The sequence below is a fragment of the Macaca fascicularis genome, chromosome 3 (assembly GCF_037993035.2).
Source record: "Macaca fascicularis isolate 582-1 chromosome 3, T2T-MFA8v1.1".
NCBI classification, from domain to species: Eukaryota; Metazoa; Chordata; class Mammalia; order Primates; family Cercopithecidae; genus Macaca; species Macaca fascicularis.
Genome location: NC_088377.1, coordinates 126,160,869 through 126,185,854, shown reverse-complemented (window position 1 = coordinate 126,185,854; position 24,986 = coordinate 126,160,869). Strand labels below are relative to the sequence as shown.

General features: G+C 35.4%; 1 protein-coding gene across 29 annotated transcripts in view; it reads left to right on the top strand.

The window, feature by feature from the left end:
* Positions 1-24,986, top strand: part of PPP1R9A (protein phosphatase 1 regulatory subunit 9A) — a 389,269-nt gene that overhangs the window by 249,991 nt on the left and 114,292 nt on the right. For all 29 annotated transcript variants that reach the window (XM_074035497.1, XM_065542316.2, XM_074035502.1 and 26 more), the window contains exon 4: positions 4,721-4,825. In XM_074035497.1, the coding sequence (XP_073891598.1) occupies positions 4,721-4,825 (105 nt within the window). The remainder of the gene's footprint in view (positions 1-4,720; positions 4,826-24,986) is intronic.

The window sequence follows — 24,986 nt, the reverse complement described above, 5'->3', positions numbered from 1 at the left end:
CTGTCTGCCTCCCCCTGCTGTTCATGGCACATGGGCTTGGTCCCGATTTGCTCCAAGATGGGAGCAGGTGCCCACAGCAGGGAGAAGCCAAGCAGCAGGAGCAGGTACTTCTGAGCCTACAGGGGCAGGGGGGCCTTCTCAGCTCTACCGCCTCCCCCACGGAGTGCAGGGATACCTGGGTCTGCAGCCACAATATGGGCTGCTGCAGTGACCCTAGGGGAGTGGGTCTCCTGCCTGCTCCTGGTCCCCCAAAAGTGCAGGGAAGCTCCATTCTGCAGCCACAGCTTGTGCACCTGCAGCCCTTCCCAGGAAGGTGAGGCTCCTGCCTCTTCCATGGAGCCAGAGGCCCAGGTCTGCAGTTGCAATTTGAGCAGCTGCAGCTGCACCCAGGGAGCTCCCACCCCACCTCAGAAGGAGAAGGGCTTATGCTTGTCCCCTGCTGCCTGGAGCTCCATGGAGCATGTAGCCTCGGCGGCACCTCCCTGCTGCAGTCAGCCTGATGGCGGCGGCAGGCCATCTGGAGTGGCTGCTGCTGTAACTAGTACCTTTAGTCAGTAGTAAACAGTGAATCAAATAAGTCCATTTCCCTGAATTATCCTTGTATGGATCTGTTAAACAGTGCCTTCATATGACAATGAAAGAATATGTTGCCCTACTTTTGACCTTATTTCCAAGCTTTGAAAAGCTTTTCTTAACATTTGGGATCAAAATGTGATTTATGCCACCATTACCCAGGGGCGCTTATGGTAACACTCAAATTTTCTTTGAAGGGAAAAGTCAATATGATAAAGTTGTCAGTTCTCCCCAAGGTAATCTTTAAAATCAGTCTGATTTCATTAAAACCATAACAAATATTTTCATATTACTTGGTAAATAAGCCCAAAACTAATTAGGAAGAGCAAAGTATCAAGAATGACTCAGACAAATTTGAAGAAAATGAACCATTTTAGGAGAATTGCCCTATGAAATGCAAAAACTAGTTATAAAGCTTTATTAGCTAAGACAATGTAGCATTGATGCAAGGATAAACAAAGAGATAAATAGAACCTATAGGGAACCTACAAACATGATGATGCACATTTGAAAGCTTGAATTATATAGCACTACTTAACTCTAGGGGAAAATGAACTCTAGTAAATGTTGTTTGGCCAGTTGTTTATATATTTTAAAAAAATAAAATTAGATTGCCAACACATACTATAATTTTAGAAAATTTCCAGGTGAATAACTACCTAAATATAGAAAATCAGAATGTTAATACATTTTGAAGAAAACATAGGCCCAAAGCAGTGGCTCATAGCTGTGATCCACTTTGGGAGGCCAAGGCAGGAGGATCACTTGAGACGAGCAGTTTGAGACCAACCTAGGCAACATAGTGAGACTGCATCCCCCACCTCCCAAAAAAGGGAAGAACATATAGAGTCTTTTTATAACCTTTGGGCAGAAAAGTCCTTCTTAAACAAAACAGAAAACAATACCTATTTACAAATGTGGATATACTTTAAAAAATTACTTTCCTCTAAACCACCATGTTTCAAAGAAATACAAAAAGACCAGCTACAGGTAGGGTGAAAGTATTTGCAATATGTTTTAGGAAATATTAATATACAAGATATATAAAGATATCTCATGTAAATTAATAAGAAAAGTCACTCAACCCAACAACAACAGTGTAACAAATGGGTAAAAGAAATGATTTGACAATTTGTGGAAGTAGACAGGTGACCTATAAACATATGAAAAAATGTTTACCCACACTAGTAATCAGGAAAATGCAATTAAAATCACATTGTGCTATCTTTTTACACCTATATGATTGGCAGTACTTAAAGGATGTGAGCATAACAAGTATTCCTGAGGGCATGGAGATTTGTTGTCTAATAAAATTGAAAATGCTTATATTCTTTTCTTTGACTCAGACATTTTATTTCTGGATATATATCTTGGAGAAACTCATTCATGTGCACAAGGACGCATGTATGAAATTGACTGTTACAGCACTATTGTATTATAGTTAAAATGGAAAACAACACAATTGTCCAGCTGCAAAATAATGAATAAATACATTTTGGCATATTGATAAAAGATGATACTATATGGTTGTTAAAATAAATTTGGTAGAATTACAGTTATAGTCATGGTTAAATCTCAAATGTAATGCTGAATGAAGCAAATTGAGTTGCAGAAAGAGAGGTATACTTCATAATTTTTGAAAATAAATGTATATAAATTATGCCTATTCATGCATATATATAGATTCTGTTTCAAAAAATAGAAAACTTTATTCTATTATTATTATTATTATTATACTTTAAGTTCTGGGGTACATGTGCAGAATGTACAGGTTTGTTACCTAGGTATACACATGCCATGGTAATTTGCTGTACTCGTCAACCCGTCATCTAATTAGTATGGTGATTACCTCTGTGTAAGCAATGAAGGAATAAAACTAGAGACAAATAATAAATGGACTTCGTCTTTTCTGTAATGTGTTTCTTTAGAAAAAATATGATTCGGGCCGGCCGTGGTGGCTCACACCTGTAATCCCAGCATTTTGGGAGGCCAAGGCGGGAAGATCACGAGGTCAGGAGTTCAAGACCAGCCTGACCAACATGATGAAACCCCATCTCTACTAAAAATAGAAAAAACATTAGTCGGGCTTGGTGGTGCACACCTGTAATCCCAGCTCCTCAGGCGGCTGAGGCAGGAGACTCTTGGACCCGGGAGGCAGAGGTTGTAGTGAGCCAAGATCACGCCACTGCACTTCAGTCTAGGTGACAGAGGGAGACACTGTCTCAAAACAAAAACAAAAACAAAAAAAAGAAAAAATATGACTCAAATATAGCACAATGCTAGGATTTAATAAAGGTGGGTATTGGGTACATGAAAGTTTATTATCTATTTCACTACATTTCTCATGTTTGAAGTATTTCGTTATGAAGAATAAAAGTGATATATACAAAATATATATAGAAATGTAAAAGTATTATACAGTAAACAGTATCAATACATACACTGCTCATAAACATAAGTATGAACACACACACAAACACTTGTATGTATATGTAAGTATACACAGCACATGAATGAGCATTACATATTTGAAGCGTACACCTTGAATGGGAAGGATTCCCTGTAATTCCTGGTTAAGTTTTTCCTTAGGGAAGATAGATGTGTTGTGAGACTAGGTATTAGGCCCAAAGCATATTTCAACTGGATCTCTTATGTTTTATGTACAGCTATTGAGGACAAAAATGATATAAATATGTAAATATGTCATGTGCAGTTATCACTTTTTGTGATAGGAATATGGATGTTTGGTAAACCGAATGTCTCCATTTAGTATTACTTGTTTCTGTCCTTTAAAACAGTCTCTATTTTTATTTTTTGATTTATATTTTGATTCACAGGGTACATGTGCAGATTTATTACCTGGGTATATTGTGTGAGGCTGAGGTTTGGGGTGTGAATGATCCTGTCACCCAGGTACCAGGCGTAGTACCCAATATTTAGTTTTTCAGCCCTTGCTCCCCTCCCTCTCTTCCTTTCCCCTCTAGTACTCCCCAGTTTCCGTTGTTGCTGTCTTTATGTCCATGAGTTCCCAATGTTTAGCTTGCACTTATAAGTGAGAATGTGCAGTGTTTGGTTTTCTGTTCCTGTGTTAGTTTGCGTAGGATAATGGCCTCCAAATTCATCCATGTTGCTGTAAAGGGTGTGATTTCATTCTTTTTTTATGGCTACATAGTATTCCATAGTGTATATCTACCACAGTTTCTTTATCTCATCCACCATTCGTGGACATCTAGGTTGATTCCATGTCTTTGCTGTTGTGAACAGTGCTGCAGTGAACATGCATGTATCACTTTGGTAGAAAGATTTGTTTTCTTTTGAATATATACCCAGTAATGGGATTGCTGGATCACATGGTAGTTCTGTTTTAAGTTCTTTGAGAAATCTTTAAACTGCTTTCCACAGTGGCTGAACTACTTTATATTCCTACCAATAGTGGATAAACATTCCCTTTTCTCCACATTCTCCCCAGCATCTGTTGTTGTTGTTTTTTTTAACATTTTAGTAATAGCCATTCTGAATGGTGTGAGATGGTAACTCACTGCAGTTTTCATTTGCGTTTCTCTGATGATTAGTGAAGTGGAGCATTTTTTTAAGTTTGTTGGCCATTTGTATGTCTTCTTTTGAGAAATGTCTGTTCATGTTTTTTGCCCAGTTTTTAATGGAAATAGTCTTTTTAAAACATTAAGTGTTTGACTAAGATCTGGAGCTTCTGTAATCATCCCTGGGAATTCACAGGTGATTCTTTGTAAGACCTCAGTGGATACCAAAATCTGTGGATGCTCAAGTCTCTTATAGTATAGTATAGAGATAGTATTTACACATAACCTCTGCACATCCTTTCGAATAGTTTAAATCGTCTCTGGATTACTTATATGTAATACAATGCAAATGCTGTATAGTTAAGTTTTTAAATTTGTACTTTTTATTGTACTACTTTTTTTTATTTTTTCAAAATATTTTATATCCACAATTTGTTGAATCTACAGATGTGGAACCCACTGATAACAGAAAGCAAGACTGACTGTATGTAAAATATAGATTTTGGATCAAAAAGAGTATCTTGAAAATCACATATTTCGTCAACTGATTTGTTGGAAATGATTATTACATAAATTAATTGTGGGTAATTTTTTTCCTCTTTCTAAAGAATACAAGTCAATGACCAGATTGTAGAAGTGGATGGAATCAGCTTGGTGGGTGTGACACAGAATTTTGCAGCAACAGTTCTCAGAAACACCAAGGGCAATGTCAGGTAAATATGTGTCTTCTAATATACACCATGTTGTTACTTTAGTTGAATTTTAATTTTCTAAACTTTAACCTGCAAATAAATGTAATTACAATGACAATTTTACCTGAATAGTAAAACTTTGCTTTTAGTTTTAAATATTTTCACCTTTATTATAATTAGTTCATGAAAATGGAATTTAAAATTACAAATCATAGTATTTTAGAAAGATATGAAGACAAGTGCAAGTGCTTGTCTTCATATCTTTCTAAAATACTATGTTTTCCAGGAAGATATAATTTCTAGTTATAACCTCAATAAATATGAATTAGGTCCCAAATCTTTTTAAGGAACACAGTTATACAATACTTGAAATGATTATACATATGGTCAATGTTATATGTTTTTTAGATAATCAGGTTGAATAAAGGTAAGTATATTTTTTAAATGTATATATTATTTTAAGGAATCAGCCATGACCAATGTTTGATGAATTATAACGTTTCCAACTTAATGCACTTAGGGTGCAATTTTTTTTTGGACCTTGAAATTTATATTCAACCTTGGGATTGTGAATATTGTATATTGGAAAACAAGTAAGAAAGCAGTTTAGAGCTAGTTGAAGTCAAGGTTTGAAATCAGGTATTTTTTTGCTTATAGGTTACTTACTTAAGTATTGCTTATATCATATGGTTTTCCATACCTCTTGTGGAAGAAACATTAAGGAAACATTATTTAGTATGTGTAATGATGAAAATGGTTGGGTGTTCTCATTATCAAAATGAAACTGCTAAATACTCTGAAAACATTAACGAGTTAACATTGCTATATAGACAGTAACATTAGGATATTATTGCAGTATGTCTTACTTTGCTGAAGCATGAATTTAAGTTTTAGACGTTAGGCTTTTTCAACTGTAAATCATCTTCTAATGCTAAAGGGATGCCTTAAGGAATATTACCTAAACTACTTCTGTGGGTGCTATGTTGATGTTTCTAGAAAATCCACAGTCCTGAGAAAAGTGTGTAAAATAATTGCAAAACTGCGTGGTGCTCTCTGAGTTGTGTGGGTGGGCCCATTCAGTAAATGTGATTGTTATTTTGAAGATCACTGTGTGTTCTTAAGAGCACTTTCCCATGTCAATATAGAACTTGGTTTTGAAGCTGTCCATTAGACTTTAAAGTAAATTTTAAAATGAAATAGGTAAGATATACATTCAACTCATAAGAACATTTCTCAGTTGGAAAAGAATTTGTAGTTACATGAAACCATAGCCATGCCTTTTTTTCCCTCTGTTGACTGCATAATCTTGTGTTATTATTTTCGCCTTGTACAGATTTCAGAAGTCTTCAAATGTCTTCTTAACTGGTCTGTCTGATTTCACATACTCGCTTCTTCAGTCTGCTTTGTTCACCATTACCCTCACGGAAGGACATAATTATAGTTTTCAAATACATGAAGGGCTCTCATGGAAAAAGAAATTGACCGTGTTCTGCTTAACTCTAGTACAGACTGAGTATCCCTTATGTTAAATGCTTGGAACCAGAAATGTTTCTGATTTCAGATTTTTTTTTTGGCATATTAAAGTATCTGCAATATATACTTAATAGCTGAACATCCCTAATGTGAAAATTCAAAATCTGAAATGCTCCAATGAGTACTTCCTTTGAGTGTCGTGTCAGTGCTCAAAAAGTTTTGAGTGTTCTGAACATTTTGGATTTCAGATATTTTGATGTGGGATGCTCAACCTGTATAAACTTCCACGTGCAGGGGTTTTTTGTTTGTTTGTTTGTTTGTTTTGTTTTTTGTTGTTGTTGTTTTTTGAGACAGTCTTGCTCTGTTACCCAGGCTGGAGTGCACTGGTGCCATCTTCACTCACTACAATCTCTGCCTCCTGGGTTCAAGCAATTCTCCTGCCTCAGCCTCCCAAGTAGCTGGATTACAGGCATCCGCCACCACGCCCAGCTAATTTTTGTATTTTTAGTAGAGATGGAGTTTTGCCCTATTGGCCAGGCTGCTCTTGAACTCCTGACCTCAGGTAATCCGCCCGCCTCAGCCTCCCAAAGTGCTAGGATCACAGGTGTGAGCCACTGCACCCAGGCCCATGTGCAGGTTTTTGTGTGGACATAAGTTTTCTATTCTACTGGGTAAATACCAAGCATGGAGCATAATTGCTGTATCATGTGGTAAGTGTATGTTTAGTTTTGTAAGAAACCACCAATCCATCTTCAAACTGGCTGTACCATCTTGTATTCCCATCAGTAATGAGTGAGAGTTCCTATTGCTCCACATCCTTGCCAGCATTTGTTGTCAGTGTTTTGGATTTTGACTATTCAAATAGATGTGTGGTGGAATCTGATTGCTTTAATTTCCAATTACCTTCATTGTCTATTAATATTTACAATCGGTAATGAAAAGTTTCATGTTCATATGATTTGTAATCCTTTATAGTAGTTTCTTTTTTACCCCCTCTTTTGGATTTTTTTCTCTTATAATTGGGTTTTTGTAATTTTTATCAGGCTGTAACTAGATCTGTGTTTATTTGGTTTTATGAAATTCTGCTTGGGATTCAGTCTGAAGACTTGGGTTTGGGAAATTTTCTATTATGCTTTGGTTATTTGCTTTATTTCTTTTGCATTGTCTTTGGCCTCTCTTCTCAAACCAATATTAAGTGGGGCTTAGATTTTCTGGGCATATTCTCTAGAATCTTATTTTCTCTCAGGATCTCCATCTGTTTGACTTTTTGCTAGTATGCTATAAGAGTTTTTTAAATTTTCTCTTCCAGATTACCATGTTGTTTTTTCAGGCATGGACTATTTTAACTGTTCTATGCTTTATTCTCAATTTTCTGTTTTTATTTCTAACTCCATTCTCTCTGCCCAGAGCTTAAGAATAGTATATCCAGCTTCCTACTTGACTTCTTCATATGACATTCCAAAAGGCACATCAAATTTAATATACTCCAAGTATTATCCTTTATTTATGCCATTCCCTGTCTTCTGCCCCTCTTCCCTGCTTTACTCCCTCCCCCCAAAAAAACTCTGTATCACATGACATGCAATTGGCTGCTTCCACCTTATCAAGTCTCAGTTCAAATATCAGTTCTTCAATGAATGAGCTTTTCTCATATTTATGTTGTCCAAACTCCAATTCACTCTATCCCAATTACCATGTTTTCTCCATAGCATTCATTTACTGATCCTCTTCTGATCCTCTCCTCCTGGTTATTGACTCTCTTTTGGGTTTTCTACTGTATTGATTCCTGTCTAGTCTGTATGATAATTTGAATATGAAAGTAATGATCTGTGACTTTTGAGGCTAAGTTATAAAAGGCACTGTAGCTTTCACCCTGCTCTGTCGGATCACCAATTTTAGGGAAATGTAGCTGCCATATCAAGAATGCTTTCAACTACCCTTTTGAAGATGCCTACACAGGGAAGACGTTGAGCCTGCCAGCAGCCAGCACTAACTTAACCAGCCATGTGGGGAGGCACCTTTGAAGATCTTCCAGCCTTAGTGAAGCATTCAGATGCCTGCAGCCTCAGCTAACAACTGGTTGAATTTTGTGAGAATCATCAAGCCACAATTGAACAGACAAGCCTCCCTTGAATTCTTGACTCACAGAAACTATGGAAGATAATAAGCGTTTATAAGTTTTGGGGTAATTTGTATCAGCATCTACAACTTACAAATATTTTGGTACCTGAACATGGGCTGCAGTTTAACAAAAACTGAAAATGTGGGAGTAGCTTTGGGACTGGACTGTTAGTGAGGCTGGAAGGACTATGAGGAGAGTATTAGTAAAAGCCAAAGAGATCTTACAGTGATTGCTGGGAGAAAACTGATAGCCTGTGAGGAGGAGCCTGGTGAGGGCTTAAAGAAGAAAACTATAAATGTTAATTGAAAATTGGGCTGGGCGCAGTAGCTCACACCTGGAATCCCAGCATTTTGGGAAGCTGAGGCAGGTGGATCGTCTGAGGTCGGGAGTTCGAGACCAGCCTGGCCAACATGGTAAAACCCCATCTCTACTAAAAATACATAAAATTAGCCAGGCGTGGTGGCACATGCCTATAATCCCAGCTACTTGGGAGGCTGAGGCAGGAGAATCACTGGAACCTAGGAGTCAGAGGTTGCAGTGAGCCAAGATCACGCCATTACACTCCAGCCTGAGCAACAAGAATGAAGCTCCATTTCAAAAAAACAAAGAAAGAAAATTTGAAGAAGAAAGATGATCTTCATTTTGTAATGACAGAAAATTTAACAAAAGTTACCTCTAGTAATATGGAAAGTAGAATATTCACTGGGACATTTAACTCATAAGATTTTAAGCCATTGTTGAAAGTGTCACTAGCTGCTTCTTGCTGTATATAACTAAAATTTATGAGAAGATAGATAAGCTAAAGGAAGAATTGTTAAAAATAAAGCAAAGTAAACAAACTAGAAAACTTAGACAAACTGGATAAATTTCTGGATACATATATGTAGCCTACCAAGATTGAATCAGGAAGAAATAGAAAACTAGAACAGATCAATAATAAGTAACAAGATTGTATCAGTAATAAAAATTCTCCCAAAAAAGCAAAGTCCAGGACCGAATGGCTTAAATGCCAAATTCTAGCAAACTTTCAAACAAGAACTAATACCAGTTCTTCTCAAACTATTCCAAAAAATTGAAGCAGAGGGTCTTCTCCCTGATTCTATCTATGAGGCAAGCATTACCCTGATACCAAAAGGAGATAAGGACACAACCAAAAAGAAAACTGCAGGCCAATATTCCCAGTGAACACAGAGGCAAAAATCCTCAGTGAAATACTAGCAAACCAAGTCCAACAGTACATCAAAAAGATAATACACCATGATTAAGTGGGATTTATCCTAGGGATACAAGAATGGCTCAACATATGCAAATCAATAAAATGTGCTACATCACATCAACAGAATGAAGGACAGAAACCATATGATCATCTCAGTCGATGCAGAAAAAGCATTTGATAAAATTCAGAATCCCTTCGTGACAAAAACCCTCAACAAACCACACATAGAAGGGACAAACCTGTATTAGTCCATTTTCACGCTGCTGATAAAGACATACCTGAGACTGGGCATTTTACAAAAGAAAGAGATCTAGTCAACTTACAGTTCCATGTGGCTGGGGAGGCCTCACAATCATGGTGGAAGGCAAGGAGGAGCAAGTCACATCTTACATGGATGACAGCAGGCAGAGAGAGAGAGCTTGTGTAGGGAAACTCCCATTTTTAAAACCATCATATCTCGTGAAACCCATTCACTATCACAAGAACAGCACAGGAAAGACCTGTCCCCATAATTCAATAACTTCCCACCAGGTTCTTCCCATGACATGTGGGAATTGTGGGAGTAACAATTGAAGATGAGATTTGGGTGGGGACACAGCCAAACCATATCAATACCTCAACATAATAAAGGCCATATATGACAAACTCACAGCTAACATTGTATTGAGTGGGGAAAAGCTGAAAGCCTTTTCTCTAAGAGCTGGAACAAGACAAGAATGCCTACTTTCACTATTCCTATTCAACATAGTACTGGAAGTCCTAGCCAGAGTAATCAGGCAAGAGAAAGAAATAAAAGGTGTCTGAATCAGAAAAGAGGATGTCAAATAGTCCCTCTTTTCAGATGATGTGATCTTATATCTAGAAAAATTTGAAGACTCCACCAAAAAACTCTTAGATCTGATAAAACAAATTCAGCAAAGTCAGTCACAGGTTACAAAATTAGCATACAAAAAATAAGTGGTGTTTCTATACAAAAATAATGAACTAGCTGAGAAAGAACACAAGAAGGCAACCACATTTACAATAGTTAAAAAAAAAATACCTAGGAATAAATGTAACCAAGGAGATGAAAGACCTCCACAAGGAAAACTACAAACACTGATGAAAGAAATTGAAGAGGACACAAACAAAACAAAGCGCCCATGCTAATAGATCAGAATAATTAACATTGTTAAAATGACCACACTCCCCAGAGCAGTCTGCTGATTCAGTATAATCCCTGTCTAAATATCAATGTCATTTTTCACAGAAATAGAAAAAAAAAAAAAAATCCTAATAGGATCTATTGGTAAGAAACCAAATAGGGCTCAAATACCAAAGTGATTCTGTGCAAAAAGAACAAAGTTGGAGGCATCACATTACCTGACTTCAAAATGTATCACAAGGCTGTAGTAACCAGAACAGCAAGATATTGGTATAAAAACAGAAACATAGACCAATAAAACAGAATGGAGGACCCAGTAACAAATTCACACCTTTATGGCCAACTGATTTTTGACAAAGACACCAAGAACATACATTGGGGAAAGGGCACCCTCTTCAATAAATCGTGCTAGGAAAATTGCTTATCTATTTGTAGGAGAATGAAACTGGACCCTTATCCCTCACTATATATAAAAATCAACTCAATATGGATTAAAGACTGAAATGTAAGCCCCACATCAGCAAAACAACTTAGAAGGAAGCTTAGAGGAAACACTTCAGGACATTGGTATAGGCAAATACTTTATGGCTAAGACCTCAGAAGCACAGGCAATAAAAAAAAAATAGATAAACGGGACTATATTAATCTAAAAGACTTCTGCACAGCAAAGGAAACAACAGAGTGAAGAGACGGCCTGTTGAATGGGAGAAAATATTAATAAACTATTCAATAAGATTCCAATATCTAGACTATTAAAGGAACTCAAACAATGCAACAGTTAAAAAAAAATAATAATAATCTCATTAAAAAGTGGCCAAAGGATATGAATAGACATTTCTCAAAATAAGACCTAGAAATGGCTGATATATGCGAAGAGGCTCAATATCGCTAATCATCAGAGAAATGCAAAATAAAACTATAATAAGATATCTGCTTACCCCAATTAGAATGGCTGTTATTAAAGAGACAAAAGGTAACACGTGCTGACAAGGATGTGGAGAAAAAGAAACTCTTACACACCTCTGCTGGGGATATAAGTTAATACAGTCATTAGGGAAAACAGTAAGGAGTTTTCTCAAAAAACTAAAAATAGAACTACCAAATGATCCATGAGGCCTGCTACTAAGTATTTATTTAAAGAAAAGAAATCAGTGTATCAAAGAGATGGCAGCATTGCAGTGTTTATTGCAGCACTATTCACAATAGCAGTGATATGGAATCAACCTACCTAAGTGTCCATCGAAGGATGAATGGATTTTTTAAAATGTTATATATACACAGTGAAATACTATTTTGCCATAAAAAAGGGAGAAATCATGTCATTTGTAGCAACATGGATGGGAACTGGAGGTCATTATGTTAACTGAAATAAGCCAGACATAGAAAGACAACTATGACATGTTCTCAGTCCTATATGGGAGCTAAAAATGTTGATCTTGTGGAGGTAGAGAGTAAAATGATAGTTACCAGAGGCTGGGAAGAGTGTGGGGGTGTGGGTGGGCGGATGAAGAGAGGTTAGTTAAAATGTGCGAAAATACAGTTCCCTAGAAGGAATAAGTTTTAATGTTCAGTAGCAGAATAGGGTGGTCGTAGTTAATAACAACCTATGTATATTACAAAATAGCTAGAACGGAGCACTTGAAATGTTCCCAGCACGTAGAAATGATAAATAGTAGACGTAATGAACACTCCAAATACCCTGATTTGTTCATTACACAGTATAGCATGTAAGAAAATGTCACTTTTATCCCATAAATATGTACAAATGTTTATATCAATAAAAAATTTAAAAAATTAGTACAAGTTACCCTTAAACTAAATGTAGCTCTGATCCCACATTCAAAAACCTTAAAAGCAAGCCTCAAAAAGATTTGTTTTTTAGTATCTTAATTGTCCCAGAGGAATACTCAAGAATACTTATTGTATTACAAAAAATATCTTTATATCTGGCATGCGATCAACAATTTCTGGGCATGCAAAGAGTGAGGAAAATATGAGCCACAGTCAGTGGAGAAATTAACTGAAACAGATCCAGCAATGTTAGAAATAAAAGCAGTAGATGAAAGCATTAAAATAGTTATTATAATTAGATTTCAGAAATACAATAAGGTAGCAAAAGGGCTGAGTATGATAAGTAGATACACAAAAGATAAAAAGAAGGTCCCACTCCAACTTCTAAAATGAAACATATGTGTTATGAAATGTACATTGGATGGGATAACAGATTCAAATATGCAGAAGGAAAAATTAGTTAATTTTAAGACATACTACAATAGAAAGTATCAGAATTTAAACACAGAAATAAAAGACAGGAAGGGATGAACAGAACTTCAAGAGGCTGTGGCATAATTATAAGCTACTAATATACACTTTTGGAATCTCAAAGGATTGGGATGAGAGAAGTGCTAGAAAAGATAACTGAAGAGATAATGGCTGAAAATTTTTCAAATTTGATTAAATTTTTAAGATTTATAATATCAGAGATCCAAGACATTCTAGAAATCCCAAACAGAAGGAATATAATGAAAACTACATGAAGAGACATCATAATCAAAGTACTTGAAATCAGTAGTAAAGAAGAAAATTATAAAAGCCTTCTGAGAAGAAAGACATATTGTGTACAGTGAACCAAAGATAAGAATAGAGTAGACTTTGCAGTAGAAATAATACATCACCAAGGAAAGTGAGTAATAATTTAAAAGTTTTGAAAGAAAAATTGGAATTTTATACTCAAGAAAATAGCTTTCAAAATTGAAGATGAAATGAAGACTTTCTTCTATACAGAAGCTAAAAGAATTCATTACCTGGAGGATGTTATTATAAGAAATGTTAAGGGAAGTCTTTAATAATGTAAATAATATAAAATGAAATTCTAGGCCTACACAAGGAAATGAGGAGAAATCGAAATTATATGGGTAAATATAGGCTACTTCATTTTTTAAAAAATTATTTAAAGGATTATTAACTTTTTAAAACAAAGGACATGACTGTGTTGTTTGAGATTTATAACATTGAGAAGTAAAATTTAGAACAATAGCATGTTGGCTTTTATGACAATATGGAAGTATACTTTTGTAAGGCGATTATGCTGTGCATGATATAGTATTATACTACTTGGATACAGACTGAAATAAATTGAAGAGGTATGCTATAAGACACAAACAAACACTGAAGAAACCCCAGCAAAGCGTTATACCAGTAAAGAGTTATACAAAAAGGATAAAACATAATTATAAAAGTACTTAATGCAAAAAATAAAAAGAATATAGGGGAACAAGAAGTGAAGAGATGTATAGAAAACTAACAGCACAATAGTAGCTTTAAACCCAAACTTATTAGGAATTATCTTAAATGTAAATGGTCTAATGACCAATTTAAAGGCAGAGATTGTCATGTTAGATTTTTACAAAGTAAGTCTCAAATAGGTTAAAAGTAACAGGATAGAAAAAAATGATCATGCTAGCATTAATCAAAAGAGCACTAGTGTGGTTATATTGATATTAGACAAAATGAATTTTAAAAGTCAGTTTTGAAAAGATAAATAAAGTTGGTAAATCTTTAGTCAGACTTGTTTCATATAAAAAGAACAAAGACACAAGTTAGAATGAGAAGGTGTAATTACATATTCCACAGATATTTTAAGGATTAACCAATATTATGAAGAACTTTATGCCAGTGACTACAACAAGATAGACTAAATGTTTTACATTTTTTGGAAGACAGTGCTATGAAAAATTACCAAAGCTCACTCAAGAAAAAAATTGTTTATGCATATACATGAAGATGAGTTCAGATTTAAGATCCTCTTAAAAAGAAAATTGTTTCACTGGTGAATCTTAGCAAGCATTAGATGGAGAAATAATACCAATTCAACATACACTCTTTCAGAACATGGAAGATGGTGTACTTCTCAACTACTTTTATGAAGCCAATGTTGCTATGATAGTATAATTTTTAAAAGATGTTAAAATACAAACTATCACAAACCAATATTCTTCATGAATGTAGATACAGAAATCCAAATTGGGTTATAAATCCAATAGCCAGGTGACATTTATTGTTTGAATGTACGGTTGATTTAATGTTTATAAATCAACCCATGGAAGTTTTAATACTAATAAGATACAGGTAAAAGTCATTTGTTCATCTCAACAGATGTAGATTTTTTTAAAAAGTTCTCAGGAAACTTGAAATGGAAAGGAACTTCCTCAATGGGATAAATAGGATCTTAGTGAAACCTACAACTAATAACATACTTAATGGTGAAAGACGTAATGCTTTTCTCTTGGTATTAAGAACAATGCAAATATCTCTACCCTCACCACTTCCATTCAAGATTGTACCAGAGGCCGTAGCTAGTTCACTGAGACAGTAATAACTAATGGAAAGCCCAAGGAATGAAAAGGAGGGAGTAAAACTCTTTATTCGCAGGCAACATTGTCATTTATACACAGATGACTATGTAGAAAATCCTAAGGTATCTACAAAAGATGCTACTTGAACTGATCACAGTCCAGTCATGTTACAGAAGATGAAGTTGACGTGCAGAAATCAGAGTCTATATACTATCAACATGAATAATTGAAAATTCAGATTGAAAAATTACATTGATGACAGCATCCAAAATATTAAATACTTAAAGGTAAATCTAACAGTATATTGCAGACTTCCACACTTAAAACAACAAAATATTGCTGACAGAATGTAAAGACAACTTAAATGGGGAAGAAGTAGACCATGTTCAATGTATTACAATATTCAATATTGTTAAGATTTCAGTTTCCCCTAAATTAGTCTGTAGATTAAACATAACCCTAGTAAAAATTTTAGAAGATTATTTTGTAGATGTTATCATTAAAAAAAAAAATTTGGAGGACTTTCCCTGCCTAAAAACATCACTAATCAAGGAAGTCTGGCTGAGGTGTAAGAATAGTAACATAGATTAATGGATCAGAATAGAAACTTGCAGTGCAGACCTGCGCAGATATAAAGAATTGATTTTTAAATAAAGGTACCAAGGTAATTCAGTGGAGGAAATTATAGTCAACTCAACAAATGGTGCTGGAAAAATTAGTCTCATTGAAAACAAAATGAAAACAAAAAATCAAAAAAATGCCTTGACCTTCATCTCACAGTATATATAAAAATTAACTTAAAACTGATCACAACCCTAATTGCAGCATCTAGAACACTAAGATTTCTAGAAAACAGTCAAAAATCTTTGTAATTTTAAGTTTAGTGAAATAATGCAGGAATAGAAAATCAAACACCTCATATTCTCATATATAAATGGGAGGGCACACGTATGTTTATTACGGCACTATTCACAATAGCAAAGACTTGGAATCAACCCAAATGTCCATCAGTGACAGACTGGATTAAGAAAATGTGGCACATATACACCATGGAATACTATGCAGCCATAAAAAAGGATGAGTCTGTGTCCTTTGTAGGGACATGGATGCAGCTGGAAACCATCATTCTCAGCAAACTATGACAAGAACAGAAAACCAAACACCGCATGTTCTCACTCATAGGTGGGAACTGAACAATGAGATCACCTGGACTCGGGAAGGGGACCATCACACACCGGGGCCTATCATGGGGAGGGGGGAGGGGGGAGGGATTGCAATGGGAGTTATACCTGATATAAATGACGAGTTGATGGGTGCTGACGAGTTGATGGGTGCAGCACACCAACATGGCACAAGTATACGTATGTAACAAACCTGCACATTATGCACATGTACCCTAGAACTTAAAGTATAATAATAATAATAATAATAATAAAATAAATGGGAGCTAAACATGGGTATCCACGGACATACAGAGGGAAACACTATAGGTAATATACACTGGGAACTCTAAAAGAGGAGAACTGGAGGAGGGTGAATGTTGAAAAATTACCTATTGGGCACAAAGTTCATTGTTAATGTGATGAGTACACTAGAGGCTCAAACCCCACCACTACGCAATATATCCATGTAACAAATCTGCGTATATACCCTCTAAATGAATGAAAAAAAATTTTTAGTGTAATTTAACAATTTAAGATTTTTTAGGGCACAAAAGCAAAAAGTGTAAGAGGAAATAATGATAAACTGCATCAAAATTTAAAACATTTGTTACAAAATACCCTTAAGAAAATGAAAACACAAGCCACAGAATGAATATCTGTAAAACAATTTTCTGATAAAGAACTCTCGTAATTCAATAAGATTATATTGTCAGCTATATAACAGAGTTTTTAAACATGCAAATCCTACTAAAATGTGCAAATCACTGAAAGAGACCATTCACCAAAGGAGATATACCATTAAACATGAAATGCTCCTTAACGTTATTAATTATTAGGGGCAGGTAAATTAAATCCACAATGAGGTTCTACTGTACACCTGTTAAAAAGGCCGACATTAAAAAGACTGATACCACTATGCATTGACAAGCATACAGACCGAGGTTCACATTTATTTGCTGATCAGAATGCAAAATAGCACAACCACTTTGCAGAACAGTCTGGTAGGTTTTTACAAAGTTAGACTTACACTTATACAAGCCAGCAATTCTACACCTAGCTATTTACTCAAGAACAATAAAAAACATATATCTATATAAAGACTCATACTTGCATATTCATAGCAGCTTTTTCATAATAACTAAAAACTGGAAACAGCTCAAGTGTTCTTTAACTGATAAATGGATATACAAATTATATTATATCCCATATAGTGAAATATTTCTCAGTGATATGAAGGAACAAACTGCCAATCCTTTCAATACCATGTATGACTCTCAAAACCATTATACTGAGTAAAAGAAGCCAGAAGCCAATAGCCTGTATACTGCTTGAATACATTTGTATAAAATTCTGGAAAATGCAAAACTGTGGTAATAGCAGATGTATGATTGCTCAGAATCACAAATGAAGGGAGGGAATTGTCTGCAAACAAGAAGGAAGGACCATTTTTGAGGTGATGAAAATGTTCTATATTGTGATTACTGTGTTTGTTACACAGCTATGTATACATTTATCAAAACTACTCAGATTATACAACTTAAATATCAATTTTAACATATATAGTTTGAACTCTAAAATTGAATTTTAAAATGTGAGATAATAGCTATCATTAACTTAAAAAGCACTATACAAATTGATTATCGTTGATAGTGATAGTGATGTGAAAAGGACTGTCTCTTTAACAAAGGCAGATATAATCAATGTGAATTTCAATAACAATCTCAAGATTTTATGGTACTGTGTACTTTTATATTTAAAATATTATTATTGACTTTTTACCAGAAAATAATATTTTATGTACAATTTTTTGCATCTGATTTTATCAAACATGGATTTGTAACACAATTTTTGAAAACTCATGTTTCTTGAGTCTACAGCTATAAACAGGACCTTGCCTGTCTTGTTGACCACTGGAATAGTTCATGTACCTATTGTTGTATAACATGTTACTATAAAATTCAGTGACCTGAAACAACTAACTTTTATTACCTCATGGTTTCTGTGATCCACTTCCCAGTGAACTCATTTGGGCCCCTCTGCCAGGCCTCTCACCACATGAAAACTGGCTTCTCCAAAGAGTGATGCAAGAGAGTGCCCAAGATGCAATCTGCCATCTTTTTGTAACCTAAAATCTGAAATGACATCCCGTCAGCTCTGTATTTTATTTGATAAAAGTGAGTTAATATGTCCAGCCTACATGCAAGGGTAGATAATTACATTCAGACTTAAATATAAGGAGTCAAGGATCGCGTGGGTCTATGTTAGAGGCAGCCTATCATAGTAGGGATCAATAACTAGTTGGATGGATGGATGGATGGATGGATGGATGGATGGATGGATGGATGGATGGATGGATGGATCAATAACTAGTTGGATGGATGGATGGATGGATGGATGGATGGATGGATGGATGGATGGATGGGTGGGTGGATGGGTGGGTGGATGGATGTGGATGGATGGTCGGTCAGGCGGACAGATAACGGGCAGATAGATTAATGCTATACCACACTATAACTTAATTTATGTTACATACCCACCTTAAGAATCCTGAAAAACCTGAGACTATTTAGGAAAGATTGACCAGGATGGTGAGTGGTTTAACTATTTTCCTTCTATATATAAAAGTTAAAATATTCTATAACCTTTTGCCTTAAAAAACAAACAACAAAAAAACAAAACTTAAAAGACATTGTAATTATAAAGCATTTGAAAGAGTGAACTCTGGAAAAAGGATTAGAATTTTTTTTAACTCCAGACAATCATTCTGGTACTGTCAGCAATTTGGCAAAGTTTGATATAAGACAGAGATTTTGTTTCAATTTGAAGAAATTTTCAATGATTTATATGTTTGCTTTTCAGTGTCATTCACATTAAACTTTAAATGCTTTCAAGAAAGTATCTGCTACCCATGATCAATAACTATGCATTCATTTTACTTTTATCCCTAGCATATGGATTTAATGACTTTGACAGGGAACCATATAACTTCTGATGGTCACAGTTTTCTAGGAATTATAACAATAGAAAATAATTAATCTGAGGGTCTTAAATATTTATCTTTTTTGTAAAAGGTTAAAATACATAAAAGAAAATATAGGCTGGGATCATGGCAGACAGGAGGCAGAACTAAGTTGCAGCTGTGACTTGGACAGACAGAGCAGCATGTGTAGGCTCTCATCATGAATTTTAGCTCCAGAACGACTGCAGGAATAGTCAGAAAACCCAAGAGGACTCACAGACCCTCTGAAGGAAGCAGATTGCTCTTGCAGGACCTGGGAGACACCCCAGATATTTTGCTGGTATCCATGGCTGAGAGACCCATAGACGGTTCACATCACAGGACTCTGTGCACACAACCGCCAGTACCAGCCCAGAGCCTGGTGGATTTGCTGGGTGGCTAGATCCAAAAGACAGATAACAAAAACTACAACTTCACTGTCAGGAAGCCATACCCATAGGAAAAGGGGGAGAGTACTACATCAAGGGAGCACCCCATGGGACAAAAGAATCTGAACGACAGCCTTCAGCCTTAGACCTTTCCTCTGACAGAGGCTACCCAAATGAGAAGGAACCAGAAAACCAACTCTGGTAATATGACAAAACAAGGCTCTTTAACACCACCCCCTGGCCCCCGGAAAAAAATCACAGTAGTTCACCAGCAATGGATCCAAACCAAGAAGAAATCCCTGATTTACCTGAAAAAGAATTCAGGTTAGTTATTAAGCTAATTAGGGCGGCACCAGAGAAAGGCAAAGCCCAATGCAAGGAAATCCAAAAAACGATACAAGAAGGAAGGGATAAATATTCAATATAATAGATAGTATAAATTTAAAAACCCCAAAACTTCACAAAACATTGGACACACTTATAGAAATGCAAAATGCTCTTGAAAATCTCAGCAATAGAACTGAACAAGTAGAAGAAAGAAATTCAGAGCTCGAAGATAAGATCTTTGAATTAACCCAATCCAACAAAGACAAAGAAAAAAGAATAAGAAAATATGAGCAAAGCCTCCAAGAAGTCTGGGATTATTATGTTAATCCACCAAACCTAAGAATAATCAGCATTCCTGAGGAAGAAGACAAATCTAAAAGTTTGGACAACATATTTGGGGGAATAATTGAAGAAAATTTCCCAGGCCTTGCTAGAGACCTAGACATCCAAATACAAGAAACAGAAAGAACACCTGGGAAATTCATTGCAAAAAGATTATCACCTAGGCTCATTGTCATCAGGTAACTAAAGTTAAGATGGAGGAAAGAATCTTAAGAGCTGTGAGACAAAAGCACCAGGTAACCTGTAAGGGAAAACCTATCAGATTAATGGCAGACTTCTCACCAGAAACCGTACAAGCTAGAAGGGATTGGGGCCCAATCTTGAGCCTCCTCAAACAAAACAATGGTCACCCAAGAATTTTGTATCCAGTGAAACTAAGCATCAAATATGAGGGAAAGATACGGTCTTTTTTAGACAAACAAATGCTGAGAGAATTTACCAGTACCAAGCCACCACTACAAGAACTGCAAAAAGAAGCTCTAAATCTTGAAACAAATCATGGAAACACATCAAAACAAAACGTCATTAAAGCAGAAATCTCACAGGAACAATAAAGCAAAAACACAAGTTAAAAAATAAACAAAAGCCAGGGTACACAGGCAACAAACAACATGATGAATGGAATGGTACCTCACATCTCAATACTAACTTTGAATGTAAGTGGCCTAAATGCTCCACTTAATAGAAACACAACAGCAGAATGGATAAGAATGCACCAACCATCTGCTGCCTTCACTCACCTAACACATAAAAAGACTCACATAAACTTAAAGAGACAGAAAAGGGCATTTCATGCAAATAGACACCAAAAATGAGAAGGAGTAGCTATTCTTATATCAGACAAAACAAACTTTAAAGCAACAGCAGTTAAAAAAAGACAAAGAGGGACATTATATAATGGTAAAAGGCCTTATCCAACAGGAAAATATCACAATCCTAAACATATTTGGGAGCTGCACACCTAACAGTGTAGCTCCCAAATTTATAAAACAATTACTACTAGACTTAAGAAATAAGATAGACAATCACACAATAACAGTGGGGGACTTCCGTACTCCACTGACAGCGCTAGACAGGTCATCAAGACAGAAAGTCAACAAAGAAACAGTGGACTTAAACTATACCTTGGAACAAATAGACTTAACAGATATATACAGAACATTCCATCCAAAGCCACAGAATATACATTCTATTCAACAGTGCATGGAACTTTCTCCAAGATAGACCATATGATAGACCACAAAACGAGCCTCAATTAATTTAAGAAAATTGAAATTATGTCAAGCACTCTTTCCAACCACAGTATGATAAAGCTGGAAACCAAAATAAACCTTCAAAACCATGCAAATATATGGAAATTAAATAACCTGCTCCTGAATAATTATTGGATCAAAAATGAAATCAAGATGGAAATTTAAAAATTCTTCGAACTGAATGACAGTAGTGACACAACTTATCAAAACCTCTGGGATACAGCAAAGGCGGTGCTAAGAGGAAAGTTCATGGCCCTAAACACCTCTATCAAAAAGACTGAAAGAGCACAAACTGATAATCTAAGGTCACATCTCAGGGAACTAGAGAAACAAGAACAAACCAAACCCAAACCCAGTGAAAGAAAGAAAATAACCAAGATCAGAGCAGAACTAAATGAAATTGAAACAAAAAAAAAAAAATACAAAAGATAAATGAAAAGTTTGTTCTTTCAAAAGATTAATAAAATTGATAGACCATTAGCAACATTAACCAAGAAAAGAAGAGAGAAAAATCCAAATAACCTCAATAAGAAACAAAATGGGAGCTATTATAACTGCCACCACAGAAATACAAAAGATCATTCAAGGCTACTATGAACAACTTTATGTGCATACACCAGAAAACCTAGAAGAGATGGATAAATTCCTTGTAAGATACAACCCTCCTAGCTTAAATTAGGAAGAATTAGATACCCTGAACACCCCAATAACAAGCAGCAAGATTGAAATGGTAATTTTAAAATTACCAACAAAGAAACGTCCAGGACCAGACAGATTCATAGCAGAATTCTATCAGACATTCAAAGAATTGGTACCAATCCCATTGACACAATTCCAGATAGAGAAAGAGTGAACCCTTCATCATTCTAGGAAGCCGGCATCACCCTAATATCAAAACCAGGAAAGGACATAACCAAAAACGAACGCTACAGACCAATATCTCTAATGAACATAGATTCCAAAATTCTTAACAAAATACTAGCTATCCAAATCCAACAACGTATCAAAAAGCCAATCCACCATGATCAAGTGGGTTCCATACTAGGGAGGCAGGGATGGTTTAACATACACAAGTGAATAGATGTGATACACCACATAAACAGAACTAAAAACAAAAATTACAAGATCATCTCAATAGATACAGAAAAAGCATTCCACAAACTCCAGCATTCCTTTACAATTAAAACTCTCAGCAACATCGGCATACAAGCGACATAAAAGCCATCTATGACAAACCCACAGCCATCATAATACTCAATGGGGAAAAGTTGAAAGCATTCCCTCTGAGAACTGGAACAAAACAAGGATGCCCACTCTCACCTCTACCCTTCAACATAGTACTGGAAGTCCTAGCCAGGACAATCAGAGAGGGGAAATAAAGGGCATCCAAATCCGTAAAGAGGGAGTCAAAGTGTCACTGTTTGCTGATGATGTGATCATTTACTTCAAAAACCCTAAAGACTCCTCCAGAAAGCTCCTAGAACTAATAAAAGAATTCAGCAAAGTTTCTGGATACAAAATTAATATACACATATCAGTATCTCTTCTATATACCAGTAGCAACAAAGTGGAGTATCAAATCAAGAACTCAACCCCTTTTACAATAGCTGCAAAAAAAAAAAAAAAAAAAAAAAAAAAAACTTTAGGAATATACCTAACCAAGAAGGGGAAAGACCTCTACAAGGGAAACTACAAAACACTGCTGAAAGAAATTGTAGATGACACAAACAAATGGAAACACATCCCATGCTCATTGATGGGTAGAATCAATATTGTGAAAATTACCATACTGCCAAAAGCAATCTACATATTCAGTGCAATTCCCGTCAAAATACCACCATCATTCTTCACGGAATTGGGAAAAAACAATTCTAAAATTCATATGGAACCAAAAAAGAACCTATATAGCCAAAGCAAGACTAAGCAAAAAGAACAAATCTGGAACCATCACGTTACCTGACTTCAGACTATACTATGAGGCCATAGTCACCAAAACAGCTTGGTACTGGTATAAAAATAGACATATAGACCAACGGAACAGAATAGAGAACCCAGGAATAAACTCAAATACTTAAAGCCTACTGATTTTCGACAAAGCAAAGAAAAACATAAAATGGGGAATGGACACCCTTTTCAACAAATGGTGCTGGGATATAGGTTGGCTAGCCACCTGTAGGAGAATGAAACTGGATCCTCATCTCTCACCTTATACAAAAATCAACTCAAGATGGATTAGGGACTTAAATCTAAGAGCCAAAAGTATAAAAATTCTAGAAAATAACATTGGAAAAACCCTTTAGACATTGGCTTAGGCAATTTTGGGTTTCATGACCAAGAACCCAAAAGCAAATGCAATAAAAACAAAGATAAATAGCTGTAACTTAATTGAACTAAAGAGATTTTGCACAAAGTCACAGTCAGCAGAGTAAACAGACAACCCATAGAGTGGGAGAAAATCTTTGCCATCTACACATCTGGCATAGGACAAATATCCAGAATCTACAACGATCTCAAATCACCAAGAAAAAAACAATCCCATCAAAAAGTGGGCTAAGGACATGAATAGACAGTTCTCAAAAGAAGATATACAAATGACCAACAAATGTATTCTATATATATTCTATATACATTCACAGAATATATATGATATATATTCTACATATATCACATGAGTTCATATATATTCATATATGTTCATATATGTTCATATGTTCATATAGTTCATATATATGTGAGTTCATATATATTCTATATATACATGTTCCATCATATATAGAATGTATACATTCTATCATATGTAGAATATATATATTCCATCATAGACATATGTATATGTATATACATATGTATAGGTATGTGTATGTATATATACATATACATGTGTATATGTATATACATGTATACATGCATATACGTCTATGTGTGTATATATGTATGTATATACATATACATGTATATACATGTGTGGACATATGTATATATGTGTGTACATATGTATATACATATATGTGTGTCTATGATGGAATACTAGCCAACCATATAAAGGAATGAATTAATGGCATTCGCAGCAACTGGATGAGATTGGAGACTATTATACTAAGTGAAGTAACTCAGAAACAGAAAACCAAACATTGTATATTCTCACTGATATGTGTGAGCTAAGCTATGAGGATGCAAAGGCATAAGGATGATACAATGGACTTTGGGGACTTGGGGGGAAGGTTGTGGGGGCGAGGGATAGAAGACTGCAAATAGTGTGCAGTGTATACTGCTGGGTGATGGGTACACCAAAATCTCACAGATCACTAAAGGACTTACTCATGTAACCAAACACCACCCATACCCCAATAAAATATGAAAAATAAAAAATTTAAAAAATATATATAGGCTGGACGCAGTG